This window comes from Corythoichthys intestinalis, chromosome 17, assembly GCF_030265065.1.
Source record: "Corythoichthys intestinalis isolate RoL2023-P3 chromosome 17, ASM3026506v1, whole genome shotgun sequence".
In the NCBI taxonomy this organism is placed as follows: Eukaryota; Metazoa; Chordata; class Actinopteri; order Syngnathiformes; family Syngnathidae; genus Corythoichthys; species Corythoichthys intestinalis.
The window spans coordinates 23,290,865-23,318,708 of NC_080411.1; the positions used below are offsets into that span (position 1 = coordinate 23,290,865).

Here is a 27,844-nt window from a genome sequence, read left to right on the forward strand (position 1 = left end):
ATCATCACCTTCACTTGGTTTTGATACTGCATGTACCAGTAGTCTTTATCATATTCATACATGACTGCTTTCTCAGTTACTGCACTGGACATTTTTTCCTCCAACTTCACTCGTAGAAGTATTTTAGCAGAAAAAGAAAATCTACTAAGCTCACAATTTCAGGTATAAATTAAATTGAGCTGCTTGGTCCTCACTTGTTGTTTGGGATGCCAGAATAACCTCTTAAACTGAAAGCTATGGATGAAATAGAGCAGAGAATGAGGCCACATCAGATGTTGTTTTCCTTGACAAGTGCCTGATTTAAGCACAAAAACGTCGGGTAGATTCCACCCGTAAAATATTACCCTCTCCCCAAACCCATTCTTCTTAAGAACATAGATGTGAGGAAGGAAACATGTATACTAGGGATGTCACGATCGCATATTTTTGTACCCAAGTCGGTGTCCAAAAAACATGATTTTGACAATCTGCCAATACAGTTCCGAGCAGTTTTTTTTACAAACATGTTATATACAATACTGTACTTTTTACAGTACTTCCTCTTGTTTTTTCCAGGAATGTTGCGAAGTATAAAACATACCTTATATAGTTTTGTAACTCGGCAATGCCATTGTTTCTGGATTATTTTGTTGCGTTTTAGCCCATAAAAAGTAAATTAAAACAATTATATAAATATATATATATATATATATATATATATATATATATTAGACCTGAATGATATTAGGGAGAAAAAAAAAAATTCTAAATATATTGCCAAGGCTCCACACTTTACTTTTTGCATTGGTTGCACTGGTGCGCCTAAGGCTAGGTTCATACTGCAGGTCTTAATGTACAAATCCGATTTTTCCGACTAGACTGAGGCATTAATTTGATGTTCTGAACATGACAAGTCGCATAGAGGCGGACCATTTCAAATCCGATCTGGGTCATTTTCGTATGTGGTTTAAATCATAAGGCTTATGTGTGTGTCATGCTCGCACGTGTATGCGTTCTATCAATCCACTTAAACTTTGAATACAAGACTAAACGGGGATTATTAATGTCAGTTATTTGTGTCTTCTTTTTAGAAATCAAAATATGATCACCCTGGAATGACAGATGACAGCCAGCATGTGTAGTCATTTGTTTTGATGCTTCTGCGCATGCGGGTCGGCTTGCTCAGCGCATGTCGGACTGCGAATTAGTGCGCATGCATAATACCTAAACGGGCTCAATAGACAAAGGCAGTCTGAACAGGCACGCAAAAAAAAAAAAAAAAAACATGAGGAAAAAAAATCGGAATTGTTCATTAGCCCTGCAGTGTGAACTTAGCCTTTAAGGTCAACCAACACAAAATGTAGGCGCACCCACAATTTTCGTTGCATCACGTATAACGCCGTACTTGCAATCACGCTCCATAACATTCACACCATTCATATTGACGCTACCGAGAACAGCCTCTCGACGGCATCAACTCTAAACAATGATTGTGCCTTTGATTGTAGAGCTAGAGCCTTTACTCGTCAGATCAAAGCTAAAACCCTGTCAATCATCGTTAACTTTGAGTAGCAAACTTCAGCTCTGCTGACCAAGAAAAGCAGCAGGAGGGAGAGTGAGTGGCCTTACGAGCATGAAGCAGAAAAACATGAATATATTTTTTTAAATTAAAAACCCGATCCTTTTCACCAGATTCCAATCCTGTGAAAAATGGCGCGATCGGGACATGCCTAAAATATACTCTACCATTAATTACATTGGTGAGCAGCCTCAAGCTACCCAAGGTCACATGCAAATAGACAGCAGAAACCTAATGCAAATAACACGACAAAAATTTGTGAGGGTGTAAAACACCCGACGTTAGCGTTCCAGTGTCGAGCGAATCAATAGCTCTTGTTAGCTAAGTGTTAACAAACACATGCAACATACAAATTGTCTTGAATTGAATCATAACAGTTTTATTAGTGTACACAGTCAGATGTTGCTCTTTTGTAATTGGAACACATATGAAGATCAGTGTTTGAAGAGGAGAGATATCTATAGTTGTTTTTTTTCTTCTTTTCAGAACAGAATATTCTTTGAAGAAATAAAGAAATGACATATAAAGAAAACAACTATACAATAAAGCCACTAGTGACAATATGCAATTTCCCCCTTTAGAGTAGTTTTCTGATGAAAAAGAGAGGCTCGTTTGGGAATTCACACTTGTCTTCACAGAAGAAAAAAATGAGGTGATTCGTAAAAAGACTGTAGATTAGCTCATTCGCCATTTGCAAAACTGATTTTCAATAATTGAAAAGGCCAACTGCAGAACAAGGTGGCACTCGTTTAAAGAAGGGGAGGAGGGAAATAAATCCAAACAAAGGCTTGCTGGGACCTGGCAAAACGCACAATGGTAATAATCTAACCAGCTCGGGAAAGACCTACTGTAATGTAGGTTTTGAAAACACTGATGTCAAGAACAAAACACTGTCACTAATACAACAACCTTATGGAAACTACAATGTACTGACCTTGGCTTTGAGCAATCTGAAAAAGTATTCCCTAGATAGTTATTAAAAAAATGAAAACATAAAACTGAAGATACATAGAGATAAACATACCTGCCATAGGCTAGTCCAGTTTATGTACAAGTGAGAAGTATTTAAATTGATCCAGACAAATAGAAATGATTCAAAAAAGAAAAGGCCGCCCCAAAAAAAAAAAAAAAAAAAGTCAGTCAGTCATTCGACTCGGTCAATAAACCCTGTTTGCGTTTACATGCACAAGTTACGAAACGTGTTGCAGTCCGTTGTTTGAAGTTGACAATAAATCTGGAATGTTACACCAAAAAGTAGTGAGACACACACCATATTTACATGTCCCACTGATCATGGTATTGTGCTTATGTGCTCTATGTTCAGATACACAAGAGCAACACACAGACCTCTACAATATGACAAAACTACCAGCGCGTGTAAAAGCGTGTACACAAATGACAGTCTAGAAGTTGGGACTCGGGAGTTTTCTAATTTACCTTAGATCACAAAGTGGAATGTTGCTCCTATATTCATGATTAGAAGACGCTAGAATTCAATATATTCACCATCTGAACACTCACACTACGAAGAGCAACTATTGTTGCAATGAAATTTGATTTTGTGTCGCTCAATTATTTGCGGATTTAAACCTGGAAGAACCTATGCGGATAAATAAACACAAGCTAACTTCTGGGATGCTACTAACATGTTTCCATGATTTTAGAGTAAAGTCTTCATCAGATATCAGGTCACCAAGAGTAACAGAAATTGTAGTCAGGAGGTTATGGTCAGCGGTGATTTTTTTTTTTTTTTTTTTTTTTGTACAAACTTGCATTTAGTCTTTGGGACAACATTGGGAATTTGTAGAAATGGTCAAAGTAATCCCCCTTTTCAAGGGATTCATCATTTATTTCATAAATTCCTTTCAATCAAATCTCACTTTTTAGGAAAATAAAAATACAAATTACATATTCAGGACGATCATTTTAGTTAGTTTTAAGTAGTAGGCCCACTGACACTTTAAAAATCTATAATACACACCTATCAAGTCATAATCGTTTCATTGGGCAAAACAGTGAAGCATTGAACATTTTCATAAGTAAATATATGTTTTTAAAATCATCAATACACAATAAAAAAAAAAAAAAAAGATAAAACTTCGAATAACCAATATGTTGGCTTGGTTTAATACTTAAAGCTTAAATAGATTTTAGTTGGAAAGTGTTTGGACTTTAGATTGCTGCGCAAGCTTTTAGTTGAGGAAAATTAACTCGAAATAAAATAAGCACTTCCTCCAGAAACAATTCAGACATAAATGATTTCATAGTTACTATTGAAAAAATATGCTATTGAGGTTCGTAACATTCCTATCTGTGCAATTTAAAAGCATTTACGTTGTATTGTACATTAAAGGCAACTTTTTTGTATAAGGGTGCATAATTTGGGGCAGTGCAATTATAATATTGAGGCCATTTTGGCAAAATCCCACATCGTGGGACTCATGATACATTATTAATAAATGGGGCAAACCATGCATCAGTTTAATAATCATCTAGAAGCGAGTTGAATGCAAACATTCAGAATACTTTTGACTGTCTGAAATCTGGGGGCAACTCTGAAACACCAAAGTTCTTGTCCTGCAAAGGTATAACACCTTTTAATATAAATGGAATGGTACAGAATAGGATGAAGAAGTAAAGACAAAGAATGTGCGAACACCCTTGTGCTCATGCAGCAGTTATCGCTGAAGGGAACACTCACTTTTACATGAAATCATTCGGTCAAACCCACTGAGATTAAACGTGCATTTGCAATTGAGTGAAAGCTAGGTTGTGTGCGTGTGTGCGCACGTCAATTAAACGTTAACTTTTGCATTAACACCAACAGTAGACGGAGGGAAGAGGAGAAAAGAACAAGTCTTGAGCAATAAACAGAATAGTACTTTGGTCACTGAAACCTTAGAAACACTATTTTTCAAGTTGGTTGAATGTGAATCCATAGAGTGGCAGTTGGACCGTAAGTCAACCATGTGTAAACTAAAACACTTGACACTGAATCCGGCTGGCATGGTAGCGAGGCAGTGAGGAGGCAAGGTGTACTGGTGAGCGTAAGAGAGACTCAATTCCCCAACATCCCATCTGTTTTCTCTGTTTTGAGTCTAGTTCAGCACCTCTGCCAAATACCTGAAACGTAAATGGATGCCACTAGTTGTTTTGGATATGCGGAGTGGCTTCGGTTCTTAGGTCCATGATTGATTGGAATATCAGCCTGAGGTTGATCCAACAAAAGTAAAAAGTAATAAGCAGGCTCACTGTGATGTTTACATTCCACTACAGCGCACCGATTCTTGAGGTCCTTTGTGTGCGTTTTCCCCATCTTGATGATGTTACTCCATCATGGTGTAATCCTTCAAAATTGAATGTGTAATGTCAAGTTTCTTTTGCAGTCGCCAGAGGCCGTTTAGGACATACTGGAGCAGCGTACTGATGGAGAACCCATCTGGGTCAAAACCTTGTCCAACCACTGGAGGGGGCCATTGAGATGCAGCTCGATCCAACAAGGAGTACTAGTGACTGTCTGACGTCTGAAGGGATAAAACACAGTTTAAAATACATGACTTGTTCACTACATCAACAACCAAGCAGAATTTCATCATCAGCCACGTTCAAGAAAAGGTTTGTGTTTTCAAACAATATTTGGCAATATGTGTCTTTATGTGTACTGCAATTACTACAGTAGTTGACAAGTCAAGGGTGTACCCTGCTTTCGCCGGGAAAAGTATACTGGGATAGGCTTCATCTCCTCCGAGATACTAATGAGGACACAACTTTAGATGGTATGGATTAAAAATGACAAGTACAACAGGAACTAAGTGGGTCTACTTGTGCCATGTGACAACATATTCCAGTAAGCGCAAAGTAGTTCATTGTGTGTCAATCAGAACATAAAAATGGCAGATTTACAGTTCATTACAGTTTACAGTAGTAAACAGAGGACCCCCATTCAAGCAAATGACAGAGAATTGTAATATTGCATGTTAAAGACAACTATCATATCATGAAAGAGATGGAACATATTTTGGGGTGAATTACTTAAATCGCAAACATGTTAAAGGATTAAATAAAAAATTCAAAGCAATTCCAAAATATGGAAAATGCAAAAAATAAAATAAATCTTGAACATGAGTGCAACTTTGGAAACCTAAAAAACAACTTGGTTCATATGAAAAGTTAAATACTTAACAGTAATTAATTGGAAAAGTCTGATCAGATGATTAAACAGAGCTGACTGCTGTTGGCCTGAGCAGCGGGGACACTGACAGTTAACCAGACAGGCTCCACAGCAGCTTAAGGCCAACCAATGATGTCAAAGCAAATCACCCCCACTAGCTGTGCTGTCTGGTAGCTGAAAGGCTACAACACAATAACCAAGCCAGGAACAGAACAGATGTTTGACAAACGGATGGTTAGACTCCCAGACAGACGAGCAAAGGCCCTGAGATCTTGCACAGTTTACAACAAAAGGTGAATATAATGGGGATTCCACAGGTGCACAGCACATTACAGTACTGACATGCTGCAGATTAATATTTGTTTGCAATACAAAGACTGAATACAAAAGGCCAACCACAGATTTAAGTGGCTTAGATTTAAGGTACATGCTACAGTATATTATGTTAAGTGCTTTGCCGTCTTTACTGCAAAAGACGATACTGCATGTGCAGTATTTACAGTATATATCCACCTCCCATGTAGGGTTGGGCATCGTTTGAAATTGAACGATTCCAGTTCCGAACAATTATCGATTCAGATTCCTTTAAGAGGCAGGGTCAAAAAATTGCATAGTTTATATTAATGTATTAACTTATTATTAACTGTATAAACTTCTCACAGGCATATTTTTAACTTGTAAATAAATATCAGTCTTTGAACTTGAATGTGATGAAGTTTCTTTCCACAAGGAGTGCACTTTCACTTTTTTTTTTCAAAAGCTCACTGAGCAAACATTTACACACTTTTGCCATACATGTACTTTAGCTGGAAGCTATTACGAAGCATTAGTATAAATTCTACTATTGATTATAATTTCATGATCTTTTAATACTGTTGATTTTAAATGAGGTGGCAACGCACTACGTAAAGTACGTAGCTGCTTATATAGGCTATAATATAAGTCTACTACTTTAAGATGGCAGCCGTTTACCAAAGACGGCGAGTATCATTTCGCATCTAGTTCTCTATACATGTGCTAACGCCGCCGAGTCTGTTATTTCGCATCTAGTTCTATATACATGTGATATCTACCGTAGCCCGACGTAATAATACAACTAATTCTCGTACTATTTCATCCATCCATCCATACATCTACTATTTAATCCAGGGTCGGGTCACGGGGACAGCAGAAGACAGATTAAGTTATTGTTTTACTTACCTGGTTCTGACGGCGCAGCGTGTCAAATACGCAGCACTCAGCTATGCACTTGGCACTCGGAACTTGTATTCCATGAAGCCAGAGGTGTTTAATCATATTGGTCGTGCATCTACTTTAGCATGATATAGTTGTGATATAGTTGTGTTGCAAATGTTGCACTGAGCTTACAGGTCTTTTTTTTTTTTTAGCCAAACTTTTGAGTGCCGCTGCACCGTGTCCATGGTTGTAATCAAGTTGCAATGCACAAACACACGCTTCTTGTGGCTTCTTCTTTGTGGTTTTCATCAGCAATTCTTTTCAGTTTGGTGATCAGGGGCATCGAAACATGGAATCGAAATTTAAAAATTCGAACGGTTCCGGGAGCATCGGAGTATTGGAACCGGATCCCATCGATGCTCGATGCCCAACCCTACTCTCATAATGCTTTGCTGACTGACGAGGTGTACCCTGGCACATTATTATTTGGTCAAGAAATAGGAGTGGAGAAACAGAACATGGTTTCTATTGGATTCAGAATAGAATCTTTCAAATCAGAATCCTCCTCTGGTTTATTTGGATTCATACTTTTTCCAAAGAGAAAGCAATAGGACGATAAATAACGCCTTTAGTGTCAATGTTGGAGCAAGAGATAATCCATCCAGTACCATTTTAACATTCTCAATCGTCAGACATTGCAGCTGGCTGGTGATCCTACTGCAGTAAATGAAAGTAAATCAACTTCTCCCTATTAACCAAGGTTACTGATAGAAGAAAAGAAAAGAAAAGAAAAGAAAAGACAAGAAAAGAAACACACACCTGTACTCCGCGCCCCATCCTTTGACAAAACTCATCCTGATGGTACACATCCTGGTCAGCTGGTAAACCGCTTCAAACCCCTGATTGACGGACTGAGCCAGCAGAGCAGCAAACTCCTGGTTGTTAAAAATCTTCAGGTTACACCCTGGAAGTGAAACAAAGGTGTTTAGACGTTATCAGACTTGCATAGCTACAAATATGGTTTAGCATTTGTGCAGCACAATGAGTGTGTCTCCTTTAACCCGTTAGCTGCCATTAACAGCTTAATGATATTTGTTCATTTGCAACCAGCATTCCAAGTTCAAATTGATTGGATGTCTACTAGTTATAAACCAGTTATATTGATAGCAGAAGGATGAAAACAGCCCCATGACTAGACAATCATTTTCAATGGCACTAAAGAGAAAGTACTGGATGTTACAGTCATGCTCATCAGAAGTGTTCTTTTTTTTTTTTTTCTCATAAAATTAGCTAACAAAAACACTTCCGGTTATCAAAATACATATAATGTGATAACACCATGTTTTATGTACTTCATGTTGACATGACATTAATTGCAATCAACCTATATAGGTGGTACATGATTTAGTGAAAACACTTGACATCTCCACATAATGTCCCTTTTATCTTCACTAAAAACATCACGTGTGCCACACAGTGATGACACTGTTCGCGCTGCTGCTTCAGCCAGGAATGAAATGTTCAAAATTGCATGGATACAGATTAGTCAGCCTGTGTGGGTGAGAGTTTGAGGAAAAAACAAGTCAAGTTGTGAGCATGAGCATCGGTTGCTCTTCTTTGAAGGCTCCATTTTTCCAACGAGTACCATTTTACTCATCTAAGGGAGCTCATGATGTAATTTTAAGATAGCACGTTTTGATTATGTAGCAAAATCCTACTACCGGTCTTTTCCCTTTGTATGTTTACACAAAGCCATAATTGACAACAACAATATAGTTTTTTTAGAAATATTTCCTCGCTTTTTTATAAACATCCGCCCTAATATGGAAATGTACTTTAATGTTGGTCATTCTGGTGGTAGAGCTCCGTATTTTTTTGCAGTGATACAAATAGAGAAAGGTTAAACTTCACATTGATGTAGAAAAAAGGGAACACTAAGAGTCAGAACCTGGAGGTATCTTGCAGACCGTGGCAGGGTGCCAGCCATATCGCTGGTTGCAGTTGGGACTCTGAACAAAAATGGCACTGTCGCTGAGGCACTCAGCAAACACCTCCCCTCCAATGTAATACAACCTCACACCACGACCTGCAGGATGCATTGGAAGAAAAACAAAAGCAGATTATTACTCGAGTCTTTTGAACTGGTAGGTATGCTGGCTAACAAATACCTATGTGCCTCCTTGTCATTTCAACAGTTGCATTTCTGTTGACGTTGCTAAGAAGTCCAAGGCAGAAGCGCTCAGAGTTGGAGGGGTCAGTGAAGCCATCCACGGTAAGAGAAGGCTGTGAAGCGTGGAATGTTTCTCCAACACGCTGATTGAGCTCATAGTAAGCTATAGAACACCAGAAAGCTGGTTCACTGTAAGTCACCGGCTGAAGGTCTGTTGGGAAAAATTCAGAATAAACAAACTGCATACTGCATTTCATTTCAAATTCTTTTTCATGTTTCGTTTTTCATCTTAAAAATTGAACACGACAATCTTTATCTAGCATCTGAAATATAACATGTTTAAAAAAAAAAAAAAAAAAAAGGGCTTAGTTTTCTCATTACAACCTAAAAATCACAGCTCTAACAAATAAAATAAACCTTTCATGATCCCAAAAGCAGCAATTCTAAGCTTTCACTTAAAACTTTCAACACAATGCAACTAAATCCATAAAGAAAACTACAGCAGACATACCAAGGCCGTGGCTGACAGGTGACAAGGTATTTGGTGAAAGTTCTGCTGGTGAGCCTGGAGCAACACACAAAGAGATGCAAAAAATTATAGTTAATTTAATGTTCTATAATAGAGCTAATGAACCTGAGAAAAAAACTTGTTTACCTGATTCCATACTTTGATTCATCTGTTGGTCACTAGCCTCGCCATCTTCACTTATGTAGCCAGGCGGGGGAGTCTCTTTAAAAGCATTACATATTAAAAAAAAAAAAAAAAAAAATTGCATTATCAATAAGAATAATAAATGTGAAACATTTAATGAACAATATATGGATGCAAAATAAATTGCTGCTGAAATTTTTGGAGGCTGGTTGGGTAGTTAACATCCTGTATAAAATAAATGATGAATGAAGAAAACTACAATAGAAAAATGTGCATGACATGGTATACACGATTAAAGTCAATTGGGTTGTACGGTAAAATTAAGGAGCCATACAGAGAAGATCCAAAAGAATAGCAACTTCATTGATTTAAGACAAAATGTGACACTGTCACACACAAAATTATTTTTATATCTATAAAAGAACCGTGCAATTCACAGGCCATTTTCCACTATACTTGTTCAGTTTCAAAAGGCCCTCAGGGCACTGCACAATGTGCTCCTGGTCCTCCATAAATTTTCAGCATCAGAGCACTTGTTTATTTTATTTTTTAACTAGATCACAAAATTACAAAAAATGCATCATATAAATGGAGGGGTAATCAAGACTCAAGTTGGCCCCTCCCTGAGTATTACCTGTCTGATGTTGATCTGACTGGACTACATTACATTGGAATACATTGAACATGTGCCATATTTGATAAAGAAAAGGTTGCCCTGCTTACAAACCTGGTATGTAGTTATTAGGGGGATCTATGCCAGCTGGGAAATTGGTGTTTTCAGGGATTGAGTTTGTGAAGTCATCTAAAGGTGGTAGCTCTGTCAGGATCTCTGTGTGGCGGGGCACCAAAACTGGGGGCAGAACTGTGGAAATGAAAGGCAAAATGTAGCCAGTTGTTTCCATGCAGATGTAGGGATTATGGGGGGAAAAAAAATAAAAACAACTTTTCATCCCACATGATCACACATATTTAATTCATTATTTTGACGGCACACACGAAAGCTACTGAGAGCTGGTAGTACATTCCGTATTTAAATTCTACTCCAAAGGGATAATTACCCGGCGTCTCCACCCTCTGGTAATGGTAAGGGTTGACACACACTTCATCTTTCTTGAGGTTGAAGGCGTACTGGCAATTGTCAATGGCTCGCAGCTCATGGTGGCTGTGAAGGTCAGGCCATCTCCACAGACGACAGTATATAACATGTGGCAGGCCCTTACGATGAGACACCTGGAGCCGCCCATCCAGTGATCTGAGAGGATTTGAAGGGATTTGACTTTAACAGATGAAATTCCTTATTCAAATATTGAAAAATTAAAGGATTGTTTCTTTATTGAACTAAAGAAAGATTTTTTTTTTAATTGCTATAACTGCTGCACAATATGAGGGATATTTGCCAAACCCAACTGAACTCTTCTGCGAAGATTGGGACAATCGTTTACAAAATTAACCTATTAGTCCACAATGTATTTTTCCGGCCTTCAAAATTTGAATCACAGTTGTGCTAAATATCTCCATCCATCCATTACCTACCGCTTAATCCTGGGTCAGGTGGCAGGGGCAGCAACTTTAGCAGGGAAGCCCAGACTTTGATCTCCCCAGCCACTTCAACTAGCTCCTCTGGCGGGATCAAAAGGCGTTCCCAGGCCAGACAAAAGACATAGTCTCTCCAGCGTGTCCTGGGACATGCCCGGAACACCTCTCCAGGGAGGCGTCCAAACCAGATGCCCGAGCCACCTCAACTGGCTCTTCTCAATGCAAAGGAGTAGCAGCTTGACACATAGTCTCTCCCGAATGACCAAGCTTCCCACCCTATCTCTAAGGGAGAGCCCGGACTCCCTGCGGAAGAAACTCATTTTGGCCACTTGTATCGCTGGGATCTTGTTCTTTCGGTCACAACCCAGAGCTCGTGACCATAGATTAGGGTAGGAATATACCCCCCGGTGCCCTGCTGAGGGTATAGAGCTGATCCACTGTACCGCGGCCAGGGCAAAAACCACACTGTTGATCCCGAATCAGATTCGACATCTGGACGGACCCTCCTCTCAGATACCCCTAAATAGACTTTCCCAGGAAGGTTCAAGAGTGTGATCCCCCTAATATTGGAATGGACCCTCCAGCCCGCCTTTTTGAAAAGGGGGACCACAACCACGGTCTGCAAATCCAGAGGCATTGTCCTCAATGTCCATGTGATGTTGAAGAGGCTTGTCAACAAAGAACACCCTACAACATCGAGAGCCTTCAGAAACTCCAGGAGGATCCTGTCCACATCTGGGAATTTGCCACCAAGGAGCTTTTTAACCACCTGAGTGACTTCAAATCCCAGGAATCAGAGAACCTGCCTCAGAGTCCCTGGCCTCTGCTTTATCATTGGAAGGCTTGTTGGTGGAGCTAAGTTGGTCTTCAAAGTATTCGGCCAACCGACTCACAACATCCAGAGTCGAAGTCAGCATCGCCCCATCCCTACAGTACAAATGGTGCACTGCATTCTTCTCCTGAGACACCGGATGGTGGAGCAAAATTTCTTCAAAGCCGTCTGGAAATCATTCTCCATGGCCTTGCTGAACTGCTCCCATATCCGGGTTTATGTCTCAGTGACCACTGTGCTGCTTGGCAAGCCAGTAACCATCAGCTGCTTATGGAGTCCCGCAGACCAAAAAGGACTCCTTCAGCTTGACGGCAATCCCTTACCACTGTTGTCCACCAGCGGGTTCTGGGATTGCCCCAGTGACAGACAACCTTATGGCCGCAGCTCCATTCGGCCGCCTCAGTGATAGAGGCACGGAACATGGTCCACTCTGACTCAACGTCCCCCACTTCTCCCTGTACATGGGCAAGTGCACACTACGGACGCCCTTATGCTTGAGCATGGGTGTTCATCATTGACAATCCGCGACAAGTGCAGAAGTCAGGACCAGCGCCCCTACCCAAAGGCGGCGGGAGCTGTGCATAAAGATGAGCATGAATACATCTAGTCGGAACTCACGCACTGGCTCGGGCTCCTTCCGAAACAGAGGTGACATTCTCACCAGAGAGCCAGCTTCGGCAGCCAGAGATTGGACCACCAGGACCCTTGTTTTGGCTGCTACCAAACTACCTACGCACCTGACCTGTTGCCCCTCCCATAGGGGGTAAGCCCATGGGAGGGGGCACTGAATTGTATTCTATTATTATAATACATGAGATCTATTACACCGTGGAGTATTAATTATGACCTAGTTGTTCCTGAAGGATGTAATTTACACAAACACATCAACAGTACAACAGTGGCCTTGATTCAAACCCCATACATTGTATCACTTATTTACCACATGTGAGTGTATTCACCTGTTATGGTCAGGGTATCCGTACATGCCTGAAGAGTCCCACTGCTCTATCATGTGGCCTGACCCTAGACCCCATAGATCTGAGCAATTGCTAAGGACAAACACATGCATACACACACAGACGCACACACACGCACACAAAAACACACAACATGAACAAAAAATGACTAAAATAAAAGCAAACAGACAGTAAATGTGAGATGTACCATTGCAGATAAATAGGATGAAATCACAAATGTGGAAATGTAAACAGTTGGCTTCTTTCCAGCATTTTTTTTTTTTTTAATTAATAAATACCATCACCTCAAGCTTATCAGTAAAAGATGCTAACTAGGTGATAGAAATAAGCAAATTCAAAATTGACAAACGGTTATGTGGGGTGGATTTTTTTTAACTAAAAGGTGATCAATTATAGTTCTATCAGATTGTTTTACCAATTGTCATCGTACCAAAGTGAACAATCCATAAAGTATGTCAAGTATAGCTCCTATCAGATAAGTTCCTGCGAAGTCTGTGGTCAAACATGATTACAAATACATAATTTCCAATTATGTATATTGTTTCCAAGAAAAAGGACAGCTTGGCAGCTTTATTTTGTTGCACACAAAATAAGAAATCTACCACAAATGACATGAAAAAGAAAATAAATGCAAATGACAGTTTAAAATATGTCAAGAATAAGACAAGACCACATTTTAAAAACATGGAACAATTAGTACAAGTGTTATGTATGGCTTATGAATGATGCATGCACACATGCATGCACACACTAACCATCTTCCATTTTTGTATGCACAGAAACAAAACTTGTACTCCTATTCGTAATGATCCCACTCATGCTTGTGATCTTAAACACACTTTCTCAATAACGCTTTTATTCATATATATAATACACCAGTAATTCTAAGAGAAAACTCTGTTTCCTCACGACAATATGCCACACAGACACACCCACATCTGAAAGTTCTCTGTGGTGAGAGAAATTACCAAATTAAAAACAATATTTAGCACAGGTACACAATGTGCTTACCAGTAATTATATTTAAAGTACAGTAGCTGCAACAATTTCAACTAAGCCAGTACTTCTCAAATAGTGGGGCGCGCCCCCCTGGGGGGGTGCAGAGCAATGCCGGGGGGGCGCATGTGACCTCGGGGAACATGTTTTTTTTTTTTTTTTGCCGTACTGGAATAAAGTGTACTTGCACATCCACTCAGTAGATGGCAGTGGCGCTCTCATTTTCAGAGTGCGCGCAGTATTTTTGAACTAAGGAAGAGCACTCAGCACACACAGACAACAGATATGAAGAGCAGTGTGCCACCGCCGTTTTCGAAAGCCGTTTTCCGACCGGACTCACTCACGCAGCGACCCACTGTCTTGTACGGTTCTCACGTCGCCGCCCGAGAAGTGCCATTTTCGGCTTGGGATCGTCACGACGACCGCCCTCACCTACGGTTCTACCTCGGCCGCCGTGAATGCGCTTTTTTCGTGCCGTTTGCCTTTTAGCTTTGACTTTTAATACAGTGGGTGATGATGAAAGACCACTGTTTACTGTGTCTAAAAATAATTATAGCAGACAGCAAGAAGCGTAATCAATTAAGACGCCACTTAAAGACATTAGACCCCAATCTCATTGTTAAGCCGCTTGATTTTTTCAGTGAAAACGTGCCGAATATTGCCAACAATCGTCCTGCTTTGTCAGTGTTATATCAGTAAGCCAGTGAGCATTGTTAGCATGCTAATTGCAAAATAACTCCACACCATTGCAAAAGAGGCAAATACTGTGAGCAGCAAAAATAAAAACTGTCCTGTCCAAGGACACTTTTTTTCCCCTTTTATTCAGATTTGTTTTTTCGGTCAAATTTTTTGGCACATTGTCCTCATGAGTGAATGTTTCTAATCAATTTTAATTTGGTATTATTTACTGATTTTATTACATTTTATTTTTCTGTATCAAATGGTCAAAAATGTACCTTGAGTGTATTTTTTAGTTTGGATGTGATTTTTTTTTTTTTTAATTCAGGCAAATTGATGCACGTCAAGTATTCTCTGTTACAAACAAAACAATGTTAATAAAGTTATACTTTATTATAAGTTGATCTATGTTACTTTTCTTTATTAGAAAAAAAGGACACAATGTTAGGCAGATGCGTATTTATAATAGTAATTTTATAGACAAATGATACTATTTACAGTGGCGGCAGAGAGTTTGGGGGGGGCGCGAAACATTTACGTCTTCCTTGGGGGGGCGTGACAGAAAATAATTGAGAAGCACTGAACTAAGCCAACATGAGATTGATCCCATCCCTGAGATAATTTCTCACTCATAACGTTAGCCTAGGGACGCCATAAAAATGCTATATCTAAGACTGAAGATATCTGAAATCTGAAAAACACCAGCACTTGATCAGCAGCACTTGTTATGACTCTCACATTCTTCTGGTGAGGAGCAGAGTGATTTTGTGTTGAAGCACCTTTTATCAAAACTAATCTCAACTTGCTAACCAAGTTAATTTGACGATATACTAGTGTCCATCACTGCAGTCCAAAAAACTTCATATCAGAGGCCCAAACAACAACATTAGAGTGAGCGAAAGGGGAGTGTTCGGTTACACTGATATTACTTTCATTTAAAATTTTCCTGGAGGCCGACTGACTACCTATTTATCCCAACTTAAAAGTAACTATTTCAAAGGAAAAATGGAATTAATCTTTTCTAGGGTCAAACTGTCAGATGAAATTAAAAAAAAAAAAAAAAAAAAAACACTTAAAATCACAGTATATATTGTGAACTAATCATTTAATAAAATGTGATGAAGATACAGTACTATAGTGTAAACATGGAGCCGGATTGGAAACAGCCATTTAAGCATCAACTTCCTGAAGCAATCATACAAGATTTGCAGAAGGATGACAACTTAACACTTATCTTCCATAAAAACACTCCCATTATCATTTAATACCTACTGTAGCTGTAGAGTCAAAACAAAAAAGCCCACATACAGTCATGTCTACAAAGACTAGAATATTAACTTGATTCTCATTTCTTAAAAGGATTTGAAATTAAACAGGATGTGATTTAACTGTGGACTTCATCTTTAATTTGACGGTATTTACATAGAAAACAAGTGAACACATCAGATTTAGCCTGGCTAGTACCGGTTGCAAAAACAAAACTCACAAGTCAGGCATGGTTGCGCTATTAAAACTAAAAATGTCAATAATGGAAGCTTCATGTGCTAAATTTTGGTTTCCTCGGACCCGGTTTCACTTCTCCTACAAGGGTAACCTTTGTGACCTGAATGAAGAAGCGGGTTTTCCATTGCACAACTTTTAGTTTTTCCTGCAATTCTGTGGTTCAGTAACATGTGGTTGCCTACATGTTCTGTATGCTGTGTGGCCAGTCAATTAATAGATTTGCTTAATCTGGAAAGATTGGAACTTCTGAAGCTGAACGCTTCAGTAACTCCGGTTGGTTTTCGAGTTGTCATAATTATCTTTTTTTTTTTTGTTTTTCCTCCAAAAGAAATCATGTAAAATGAATATTACTAAATGAATCCAGTTTCATATTGTTGCCTTCATAAGACCAGTATTACACTCTGCATATATTTAAGTCAAGAGTAAGATTTTAATTAAGATCATTATATTTAAAATTGTTACTTGTCAAAAAGGTATTGCGATAAAGATAATAATAACTTACCATATAACAGGGACAGACTCGGTGATTGGATAATAATTCTGCCGCCTTGCGCTTATGCCTGCCTTCATGAATCTTAATGTTTTTTTCATTACACATGACGTCATGGTTTCAAACCCATGTTTGTCTTCTCTTGAGGTTATTTTTTTCCAGAATAGTTTTGCTCAACTACAACCTGAATTCAAATTCACTTGTTGTTGCACTTGCAACATAGTAGCACTTGGCCATAATTAAATTAGAAGCATGTATGAACTAAATATAAACTGTGTGCATGTCTGTGTTCCCATCTCACCTGGGTATGGTAACACACTTTGTGTTGATGTTCTGCGTGCTGATGGCTTTTTCCAGCTCATCCAGCTGTCCTGTCTTCTTCAGCTTCTTCACCAAGCTTTTGACAGCTTTTTCACACCATTTCTCCTCCTGCCCACCTCCGTTCTGCTCCCCTACTCCTCCAATCCCACTTCCTGCTCCTCCACCTCCTGCCGGAGTCTTCTTCCATCCCAGCAGCCGCTTCACCACCGGGGGAGTGAAGGGTAGTATGGAGGACATCTTGTTGTGTGTACGTTGCGTACGTGAGCGTTTTGAGCTAGCCTCTTAATCTGATGTAAAGGGAACAAGGGAGGGGGAGTGGGATTTAAAGCTGTTCGGCAGTATGTCTAAAATCCTTCAGTAAATAGAAGGACAGAGTGTATTTTGTCCAGTAAAAGCTAAGTCATTAGCACAGAGGAAAAGCTGGAAAATACAGATATTAGATGGAATTTGCAATTATGGGGGAGCAGAAAGCGGAGCATCCAACTCATCCTGAAAATACAGAAGAGGAAAAAGACACGTAAACTCAAAAGAAAGAGAAGAAAATAACAGTGATGAAAAACATCATTAAGGCATACTGGCAGTTGTCATAATATATGTGTGAGGCCCAAATGGTTTGTTCAAATAATTGCGTCAATACAGGGTATCTTTCGGTTACTAGGTCAGCCTTAAAACCTAAGCCATCTTAAGAGAGGTGACAAATCTTCTGTGTTGATGCTGATACTAATCAAACGCTAATCCCATACAAAGGTACCTATCCTATTATCAAAACCAGAGTTAACCTTCTCCTGCTAACACTGAGCAGTGTCAGACCGCATTAAACCTGGGTTGGCTGCAGGGTCAAACATGGTGCCTCGGATAACTTGATGCACATCTGGAGTAAATGTGTTCAAACAGTTTTTTTAAAGAATGAAAAACCCACCAATGGTCACTGAAATAATTTTAAAGGTTACAGCAGCATAATTTACCAAAATTAGTACAAAAACTGTGTTCCTATGAACAGATAAAACAAAGCTGGCACTCTGCTCTTGATCTGCCGATGCAAAAATAAAAGTGTACAACAAAAACAAAAATGTACCTACTGTAAGGTTGAACGATATTGGAAAAAACTTGCATTGCAATATTAAAACTAGAAGAATTTTCACTAGATGACTTAAATAGCTCTGTTTGGGAAGACTTTGGTTGACTCACCATGTTTTTGTATTAGTGTATTGCATTTGGTATTTTAACCCATTTTTTTCTCATTTATCCTTGTATTCTTTTTTTTTTCTCCTTTATTTAATATTCTTTAAGAAATGTATCATATTCTTTATGAAAATGTTATCTTAGGCAAAAAAATTCTGAAATTCTGGAAACTGTGATATATTATATTCATATAATACTGTTTAATCCAGGCTAAGGGGGTTCATCTGTGAATGATGAAGATTGCTATATATAAAAGGGATACAGGAAGCCATGTCTCTGCACACTTGCTGCTTTTATGAAGCAAACCAAACATTTTCATGTTGAAAAAAATAATAATAATCACACATCCTGCGATAGGACTATAGACCCTACTCACCAACGTCACAGAATGACGTGTCGCTGTATCCGGCCGCCATATTGTCCGTCAGTGTTTATCCGTATTCTCAATGGTTTCAATTTGTCGTGCAATTTATAGTGCAATTCATGGAAGCCCCGGTGCTTTCAGACGCTGTAAACTCATTGGATGCGTTGCATAAAAGGAAAAGCTTCAGTCTATCCATTCGCCAGATCCATATTTGATGCCTAAATCGATATTTTTCGACCCGCTGTCTTCGCCCTCTCTGCCTGACATCTGCTACCCTGATATCTACAACTATCTTGTCCACACAAAATCAGCCTATTTTCACGAAAGTTTGAAAAACTTTAAGAGCATCACTCTAAGCAACATTACCCTGTGTGACCCTTTACTTCCAATTTTCTAAAATGGGGACAATAAATAAAAAAAAAAAGTTGACTGCGATGGCTGACGCTTCAAGGATAGGTGGATATTGGACTATTTCTTCAATAAAACACGCAACAACTGTGTCTACCTCATTTGCAAAGAGACAGTCGCTGTTTTCAAAGAGTTCGATGTGACGCAATATTACCGAACAAGACACGCTGACATGTACGACAACATTACAGGGAAGATACGCAGCAAGAAATTATAGCAACTTGAAGCTACTTTAATTTCACAGCAACAGTATTTCGCAAGACCCGAGTGTCGAAAGTGAACGCCACAAAGACGAGATTGTTGAAATTATGAATTAAAAAAATTATAAAGCAAATGTGACACACTTGCTTGCTAAAATTTGTTTAAATTAGGGCTGTCAAACGATTAAAATTTTTAATCGAGTTAATTACAGCTTAAAAATTAATTAATCGTAATTCATCGCAATTAATCGCAATTCAAACCATCTATAAAATATGCCATATTTTCCTGTAAATTATTGTTGGAATGGAAAGATAAGACAAGATGGATGTATACATTCAACAAACGGTACATAAGGACTGTATTTGTTTATTATAACAATAAATCAACAAGATGGCATTAACATTATTAACATTCTGTTAAAGTGATCCATGGATAGAAAGACTTGTAGTTCTTAAAAGATGAATATTAGTACAAGTTATAGAAATGTTATATTAAAACGCCTCTTAATGATTTCGTTTTAATAAAATTTGTAAAATTTTCAATCAAAAAATAAACTAGGAGCCCTATTCTGTCCTCAATGTGTGTGAGTACACAAATTGACAGATAGCGAACATAAGTTCCAAAAAGAAATCAGACGGTGTGGCAAAGTTGCATGGGCATGGGCAGTCCATCTCGCTCTCCTCTCCGGGTCTCTCGGAATACGGTAGAACTTAGAGTCTCTCCGTCTATCTTCTCTGTTATTGCAACCAACCGCCACACACTCCTTCACCATTTTGATTATTAATGTTAACGAGCAGAAAAACACGCCATATAGGAGGAATTTACGTAGCGGTAATGCTTAAACCCGACGAGCTGACGGACAATGTGGCGCGGAGGCGTGGTTGTGACGTCATGTGAGTAAGGTCTATTGCGCATCCGCACATCGTGATGGCGATAATCAAATGATATATTGTGCAGGCTTAATCTACTGTGAAACATGTAGGAATAGTAATGCTATGCTTGGTGGCGCTTTTGCAACATCCTAGGGCATCTTGGATGTGTGCAGGGTAAAAGCACATTTTCAACCTTAAAGCATCCTAGAGGGAAATGTGCTGCCTATTTTAAGAAAATAAACACTCATGGACAGGTCAATGGTCATCCCAATGGATAATGACCAAAAATTTACAGTAAAACGCCAAAGAACAGCCCAGAACAAAATATGGGACTATTTTTAACCACCCAGAACTAAATCCTAAAGAACATATGTGATCTGCTGACAGAAGTAACTGGAGCAGTTAATTTGCATGAAATGTGCCAAAATACCTGTAATCATCAAAGGATTCGCAAGTCTTATACAAGTCTTATACAAGTATTACAGCAACTGTGTGTGCGCTGTGATTGCCTCAAAGGTTTGTGAGACAATATCGACCCCCCCCCCCCCAAAAAAAAAAAAAAACTTAATCTGTTTGTTTTTTTAATCACCTAGTACTTTCATTTCAGTGACTTTGCTGGTTTGTCTTTCTCATGTACATTGGTGGGTACATATTTCGTAATGACGAGGGTCGGAGCTGGACGACTTGATGTTGAGCACAAGTAATATCATATTAGATGAGGGAATATATTTGAGGGTTTCCATCCAAATTTGCACAAACTACAGTAAACTCAAAAAAAAATTATAAGTTTTGCATTATCAGGATTGGTCTCAGGAATTTCCCGAATATAAGGCGCACCCGTGAAAAACGCGTACCCCAAATTTATTTGTAAAATCTAGGGGAAATTATTGTAACCGTGTATAAAGCACACCCTAAATTTAGCACCAATAAATAGAAGAATACAAGAAAACAGCTCGTGTACAGATACAGAAATGTCATTTTACTGACTGGTGAAACAGCACAAGCATAGCACATTGGTAGTTCAAAACATTACCGTGAACTGACAAGATGTACAGTAATAATATGATTTGACAACTTCTCCAACTTAAGAGAATCCAGGAGAAAACAAAATAGATATGACTTTTCTTTTAAAGGCTGCTGTATAACTTGCTCGTTTCATCATGATGAATAAATGTTGATTCCATGGATTGATGAAGTCGTAAATCGGAAAGAGCGCATCGCTGTAGACTATAACAATAGAAACTATTGTTATTTGGGTTTGAGTTTCCTGAGGAACATATATAGTTGACGGACACAGGAAGTCTGTGTTGTGTTATGTTTCTTATGGTCCGAGTTGCAATAAACGTTGACTCAAACGAGTTCAAGAAACTAAATTTTGTGCTTTATGAAGAGTGAAAAAAACAGAATTTAACACGGACGAAATCATTCGACCAATCAGAGTGAAGTATTACAAAATGGTGACGTCACGTACCGTAATGGTCGGCAACGGATCGCAACGTTTTCTTCAACACAACATGGCTGTGTCAATTTAAAAAAAATCTGTCTTTATATATTATATTTCTGTCTCCATCCCTGTACCTGTGTATAATGCGCACCCATGATTTTACAAGTTGATTTTGGGGAAAAAAGTGCGCGATATATTCGGGAAATTACGGTATGTACCAGTATGAGTCAAAGCTAATTGTACTACTATATTGCATTAGTACAATAAGAAATTCCAACAATTTTGCTATTTTTTTGTACGCACAAAGTGTCTCCTTGCCAGAGTGGGAAGTAACACGTTACACTTAAACTCAGTTGCATACTTGTGTAACGTTTTGAGAAAAATGTACTTCTAAGAGTAGTTTTATCACCCTATATTTTATACTTTTACTTGAGTAGATGTGTGAAGAAGAAACGATAATCTTACTCCGCTACTTTAGGCGACACTAGAGTCAATAAATTTTCCCATTTACATTAGATTAACTTTATTTTTACCAGAGATGCCCACAGCTGCTCAACCAGTTTCACCAATGAGACGTCGCAACAATAATCACATGACTACATAACACCAATCAGACGTAGCAATACAGACACATGACCACACATAAGTTTGCAGTCACAAGTAACATTCAGTACTATAATATAATCACCCTGGCGTGATCAATCACGAGGAGTCTCTAAAACGCAATAAATAAATGATAAACTTTTACATACCGCGCTGCCTTAATCATTACTTGAAAGTGCACCGATAGACTACAGAAAACGGGAGGTAATATGTCTATCCGCGCATGAGTGCACTAGAGGGCATTCAAGCTCTCGGGACGGTTGACACAGTCATTTCTGTATATTTTACCAATCGGAATTTACCAATTCTGTGTTTTTCTTGGCTTACTATGGTGAGGTGATAAGTTACAGTGTAATTATAACTAGGGCTGCAGCTATCAAATATTTTAGTAATCGAGTAATCGACTGGAAATTCTATCGATTAATCGAGTAATCGGATAAAACAAATATATTTTTAAGTGAAGAGCAATTATAAATAGACAGGAGAAAACAAGACATTTCATCTAATCTTGAACCATTTTCAGTCAATCAATGTCTTTATTTTCCATGTATTTTGTTGAAAACAGCCAACAATTGCATCTCAGATGTAACTAGAACAAAAAAAAAAGACTAATTCGCTGCTTAACTCAAAAAACTTTTAGATCTTATTAAAAATTTATATAGAGATCTTACCTAAAAATGCCGTTACGCTTGATAACACACATCACTTAAAAGTTAGGATTTTTTCCCACGTGTTTCAATTGAATTTCTGTTTGTGTCAAGCCATTTTTAAGTTCTAGTTAAGTTTTAAGTTAGTCTAAACTGTAAGTCCTGATATGATTTTGAGTTTTTGCAGTGTTCAAAATAAATGTATGATACAGGCTGTATTGGAGCACATGAGGGACCAGTGCTACTTTGTGTTTTATCCAGCAATGACTACTGAGCTAAAATTGATAGTTAGCATTATTAAGTTTTTATTTTACACCCTCATCACTCCACAATGTTATGTTATGTTAAACCCTGTATGTAAGACATATGTGGTCATAATTAATAGAAACCTAGCCCTCCGCAGGGCTGACGTTACGTGAGCTAGTAGTGACAGTAACGTTAATCTTATTTATTAGCGCTTAGCGCCCTTTATTAGCGCTTAGCGATCTACTGCTTTAAGATGGCGGCTGTTTACTAACGCTGCCCAGACGCGGCCAAGTCTGTCATTTCGCATCTAGTTCAACATACATGTGATCTCTATGAGACGCATCAGACGCTACCTGCTACCAACATAGCATCGTGCGGGCTAGTATTTAGCAACGTCGGCGTCGTTTGCAGCGGCTGTCTGCTGCAGTAAGTTTTTTTGTTCTTTTTTTTTCCCTTCCTCCTCTCCGCGCGTGACATCAACGCGTTGTCCCACATTAAAAGTAGTCTGAGCAAAACGTGATGCTTAGAGCTGTCAAAATAAACGATTACTCGAGGTGAATAAAATTACTCGGATCAGTTTTTAAACTCGAGTTCCTCGAGTTGCTCGAGTACTCGTTTCAGCTCTAATTATAACAGTTCATATAGATCTAGAAAATGTGTATATTTAAAAAAAAAAAAAAAGAAAAAAACAACAAAAAACACCCAGAATGTCTCCGATGTTGAAACTGAAAATAATGAACATCTCTGGCCTCATATAAACAAAGAATGTTTTGCTTACACAGTGCACATACATACCGTGATGTGTTTTGTTTCTGCCAAAACGAGCCGATATTTTGAAAAACTTGAACTTGTTGTTCCTTAATGTGTTAATGTATTATTTAGAAATTCCAAAATTTTCACTTAATTTGTAATTTTTTTTTTTGTCTGATTACATTGTTTCAAAAATGAATCAGGCCTTATAACGTCACACTTTTTACTTTTTAGATGACTAATTTTACTTGTACTTTAATATCTTGAAGAAACAACACTCATTAGAGCCGTGAGAAATTTCCGATTCTTAGATTATTCTCGATTCTGTCATGGAAGATTCGAGAGCGATTCGCAAACAACTAAATTCCGATTATTGAAATATGCCAAATAAAGCAGAACTAAAACACAGTCAGCGCAGTCTTCAGGACGCAATGAGGAACGGACCGACAACTTATGCCGCTAGATAAAAAAAACATTAATACCTGACTGTGGCCGACAGCACTTCAAACAATGCCTACGTTGCTGCAAGCTACGTCCACATAATGCTACGGTAGATATCATATGTCTATCGAACAAGATGCGAAATGAAAGACACGGCGGTGTTAGCATATGCATAGAGAACTAGATGCGAAATGACAGACTTGCCGGCGTTTGTGAACAGCTGCCATCTTAAAGCAGTAGACTTCTCTGAAAGGCTGTTGTAGCGAACTTTCCGAGCGAACCGAATTAACTTTTTACCTAAAGTACTCCTAAATCGGCAAAATCTTGACTTGAATCTATCTTTAAATGATCAAACAGTTTTAAAACTTTCATATGTCGAAAGTAGATGGGAAATTATGGGCTAACGGGAGCAATTTCAACAAATGTAACAGTTGATTGACAACATTAAAATATTTGAATGTAGTTTAAAGCTGCTAATACAGAATGGGAACTTCAGTATTTTATTGACTGTTTTGAAACGTTAACTTGATAGTGAAATAGTAGTTTATTTAAGCCTGAGAGGATTTTTGCACAACTTTTTGAAATAATGTATGAAACATTCAAATCAGATAATAGCCTTGGGGTGCATCAATAACCGATTTATAATCGAATCGTAGCCTCTGAATCGTAATCGAATTGTTAGGTGCCCCAAGATTCCCACCTCTAATACTCATACTTGAGTACAATTTTTGGCTACTCTACCCACCTCTGATCCTTTCACATTTATATCAGCAACATGGGCATGCTTATTGACATGCTTTCAGGACCTTTACATGTCCTCATCTGATTAATCCGCTCATTTAAACGCGTGTATAAATTCCCCTGGCTGTCAGTGAGCGCAAACTGGTCAACAGATGAAGTGAGACCAATGTCAAATTTAGGAGTGGGAACCACTTGATACCTCACGATACGATACTATTTGCAATACAACGCTCACGATAACGATGATCTGACGATATAGAGAAACGACAATTTTCGATACATTGGTCAGGAAATCATCCTAGGATATCCTACAAAAAAACTAACGAACAGAAAAACAAGCTTCTTCTCTGACTTGAAATGAGTATCACTCGTAGACGTCCAATCCGTTTGAACTGGGAGGGTGGCTGCCATCCCTCCCACTTCAAACTGATTGAACGTCTATGGCCATCAGTGGCAGCCAATGCCAGGCAATGAGTAATTTTGGGACATTTAAGGTCATTTACCTGTTGATTTTCAGTTACTTCCTGTTGATTTTGGGGTATTTCATGGGTCACTTGCTGTTTATTTTGCGTTACAGAACAGGAAGTGACCTGGAAATACTGGTGCACGATAATTATTGGTCCGATAATTATCGGTCCGATAATAGGAATTATGACGTCATCCCGATAAATCCGATAACATTATTAATAGGACCTATAATTTGTATTGTGCTGGCTTTACAGTTTACAGTGACTTTACACACTAGTATAGGAAAGCAGTTGACCATTTGCGGGGCATTGCTCCCACCTGCTGGTCAGAATAATTTGTTGCAAAAATTTTTTGTCACAGTAGTTTTGTTCACATTACATACTCATTCACATACACATTGCGTTGTCTAGTGGTCGCATTGACAATCGTGAATGCTTTCTGTTACGTTTCCGCCTTGGAAATATGTAAGTATTTTATGTGTACATATGGATGTGCACCATATGTTTACTTCTGTGGTAAAGGGTTGTATGTACAGAACTTCATAAGTTGTTGTGTTATAGAAGACAGCCAATCCTTTAGTAGCCCAAGCTATTGTGCTATGCTATACATATAATAGTTGTGTATATAAGTGTATTGTATATTGAGTGTTGAATATGTGTATTTTTCTGTTGTAGTTTCACATTACTAAGACGAGTGTCTTCTCATAAAAGCAAGAAAAGACCAAGCCTTGTGGTTTATGGAAGTGCATTCATTTTTAGCTGGCTGTCGGGCAGTGCAGAAGTGAAACGCACTGTTTTGTTCATGTCATTATGAAAAATCTGGTGAGATCAAAGACAAAATCTTAGGTTAAAAACTCAGGTTATACATTTAAAAATATATATATTTATTATCGGTTATCGATATCGGTATCGGCTTTGAGGAGCAGGAAGTTATCGATATCGGTTTCAAAAAATGGTTATCGTGCACCCCTACCTGGGAATCACTCAAATGAATAGGCAGTGACTCAAACTCAACAGGAAATGACCTGTAAATGCCCTAAAATTAAAAGCAAGTGACCTGTAAATGCCCTGAAAATCTGACTGAATGACTGTGAATGCTCTGGTTTTGAATGAACGAACGTTCCCAGTCTCAATGGATTGGGCGTCGAGCACCGTCAATTGCAGCCTTTTAAAAAAAATATATATATTTTTTTTTTAATTGACATCTTTTTAAAACAATATCTCAATTCTTGACAGTAGCATATCGATAACCTTTTGGGATACAAAGTATCACGATATATCACCATTTCAATATTTTGTCACACCCCTACACAAATTTATAGAAGAGAAATGATGTGTCATAAAATACAAAGAGAATGGCAAACTGATGACAGGAAAGAAGGGATTAGTGTCTTCAGAGAGGTCCACTGAAACTTTGGACTGATTAGAAATAAAGCAAGAGCAAATCTGAGCGTTATAAGATATTGCATTGTTTTACCATTCGTATTTTGAAATTATGAGCGTCCAAAATAAATGCTCTTTGTTGCCAACAAAGAAACAGTCACGGAAAAATTGTAAAACATGTAGCTACAGAATGAAGTTTTTTGAACTTCTATTTCGTTCGGTATTTTCTCAGCATTTTATGTGGAACTCGATTTATAAAACTCCAAGCCCAAACAACAATGCTTGGACTAATGACGTGAATTGTAAGAAGAACCTCCCAAATTACACACAGCACTGCAAGGCACAACAATAACAACAACAACAAAGATTACACCGTGTTGATGGTCTACACTGCAGTGTAAAATCGAAATGCTAATCGTGACTAGCAGGGGCCTTGAGAACGAGATAAACGGCCGTATTTTGTCTGTAATATCAAGTTGCTTTGTGAGAAACTGTCTGTATCTCTTCTCCTATGAAACCACCCACCATATAAACACTCACACAATAACACACATTCACTCTTAAAGTGCGAAGAATAAGCTAATGCGCTCTGTCGCAAACCAGTCAGTCCAGACTTCAAGAAACAGCGAAAAAAGCGAGCGCGATTGTCACATCTTTTAAAATTCCAATACATTCAAGTTTCTTTGTCTTAGAATTGCTGATACTCCTTCTTCTCTTCCTCTCCTCGGCTTCTAATGCGAGTGAGGAAAAAAATCGCTAGCAAGCTCGCTACTTTGTCTGACACAAATAACCAGGTCTGCAGCATGTTTTGTCGCTTACAAAATTCACATTATTAATTGCTTAAGACATGCTTACCAACCAAGCAGTTGAAAGATGGTCGGGTGCTCACTTATGTACCCGTCAATAAATCCAGCCTTTTCATTTTACATTTGGTCTTAAAAGTGGATATAGAAACCGCCGAAACAACAGGATGACGGCCCCTCATTCAAAGCTCAACCAAACTATGAATGGAAGGCAGCTACACAAACAGCTAGG

The 27,844-nt window shown here is 38.5% G+C and overlaps 1 protein-coding gene across 4 annotated transcripts; it reads right to left on the reverse strand.

The window, feature by feature from the left end:
• smad2 (SMAD family member 2) lies at window positions 1-27,830 on the reverse strand. 4 transcript variants are annotated; one of them, XM_057818967.1, is made up of 11 exons: window positions 27,665-27,830; window positions 17,041-17,549; window positions 13,055-13,144; window positions 10,786-10,979; window positions 10,455-10,589; window positions 9,731-9,805; window positions 9,587-9,640; window positions 9,074-9,286; window positions 8,854-8,991; window positions 7,725-7,869; window positions 1-5,082 (listed from the first exon to the last, which is right to left on the reverse strand). In XM_057818967.1, the coding sequence occupies exons 2-11, from the start codon at window positions 17,295-17,297 to the stop codon at window positions 4,959-4,961; spliced, it is 1,425 nt and encodes a 474-aa protein (XP_057674950.1). In that variant the 5' UTR covers window positions 17,298-17,549; window positions 27,665-27,830; the 3' UTR covers window positions 1-4,958. The 4 variants fall into 4 exon arrangements, with proteins under 4 accessions (XP_057674950.1, XP_057674952.1, XP_057674951.1 ...); XM_057818969.1 differs by having other exon boundaries at window positions 17,041-17,347; window positions 27,665-27,828; XM_057818968.1 differs by having other exon boundaries at window positions 27,669-27,817.
• Between the last annotated feature and the right edge of the window lie 14 nt (window positions 27,831-27,844).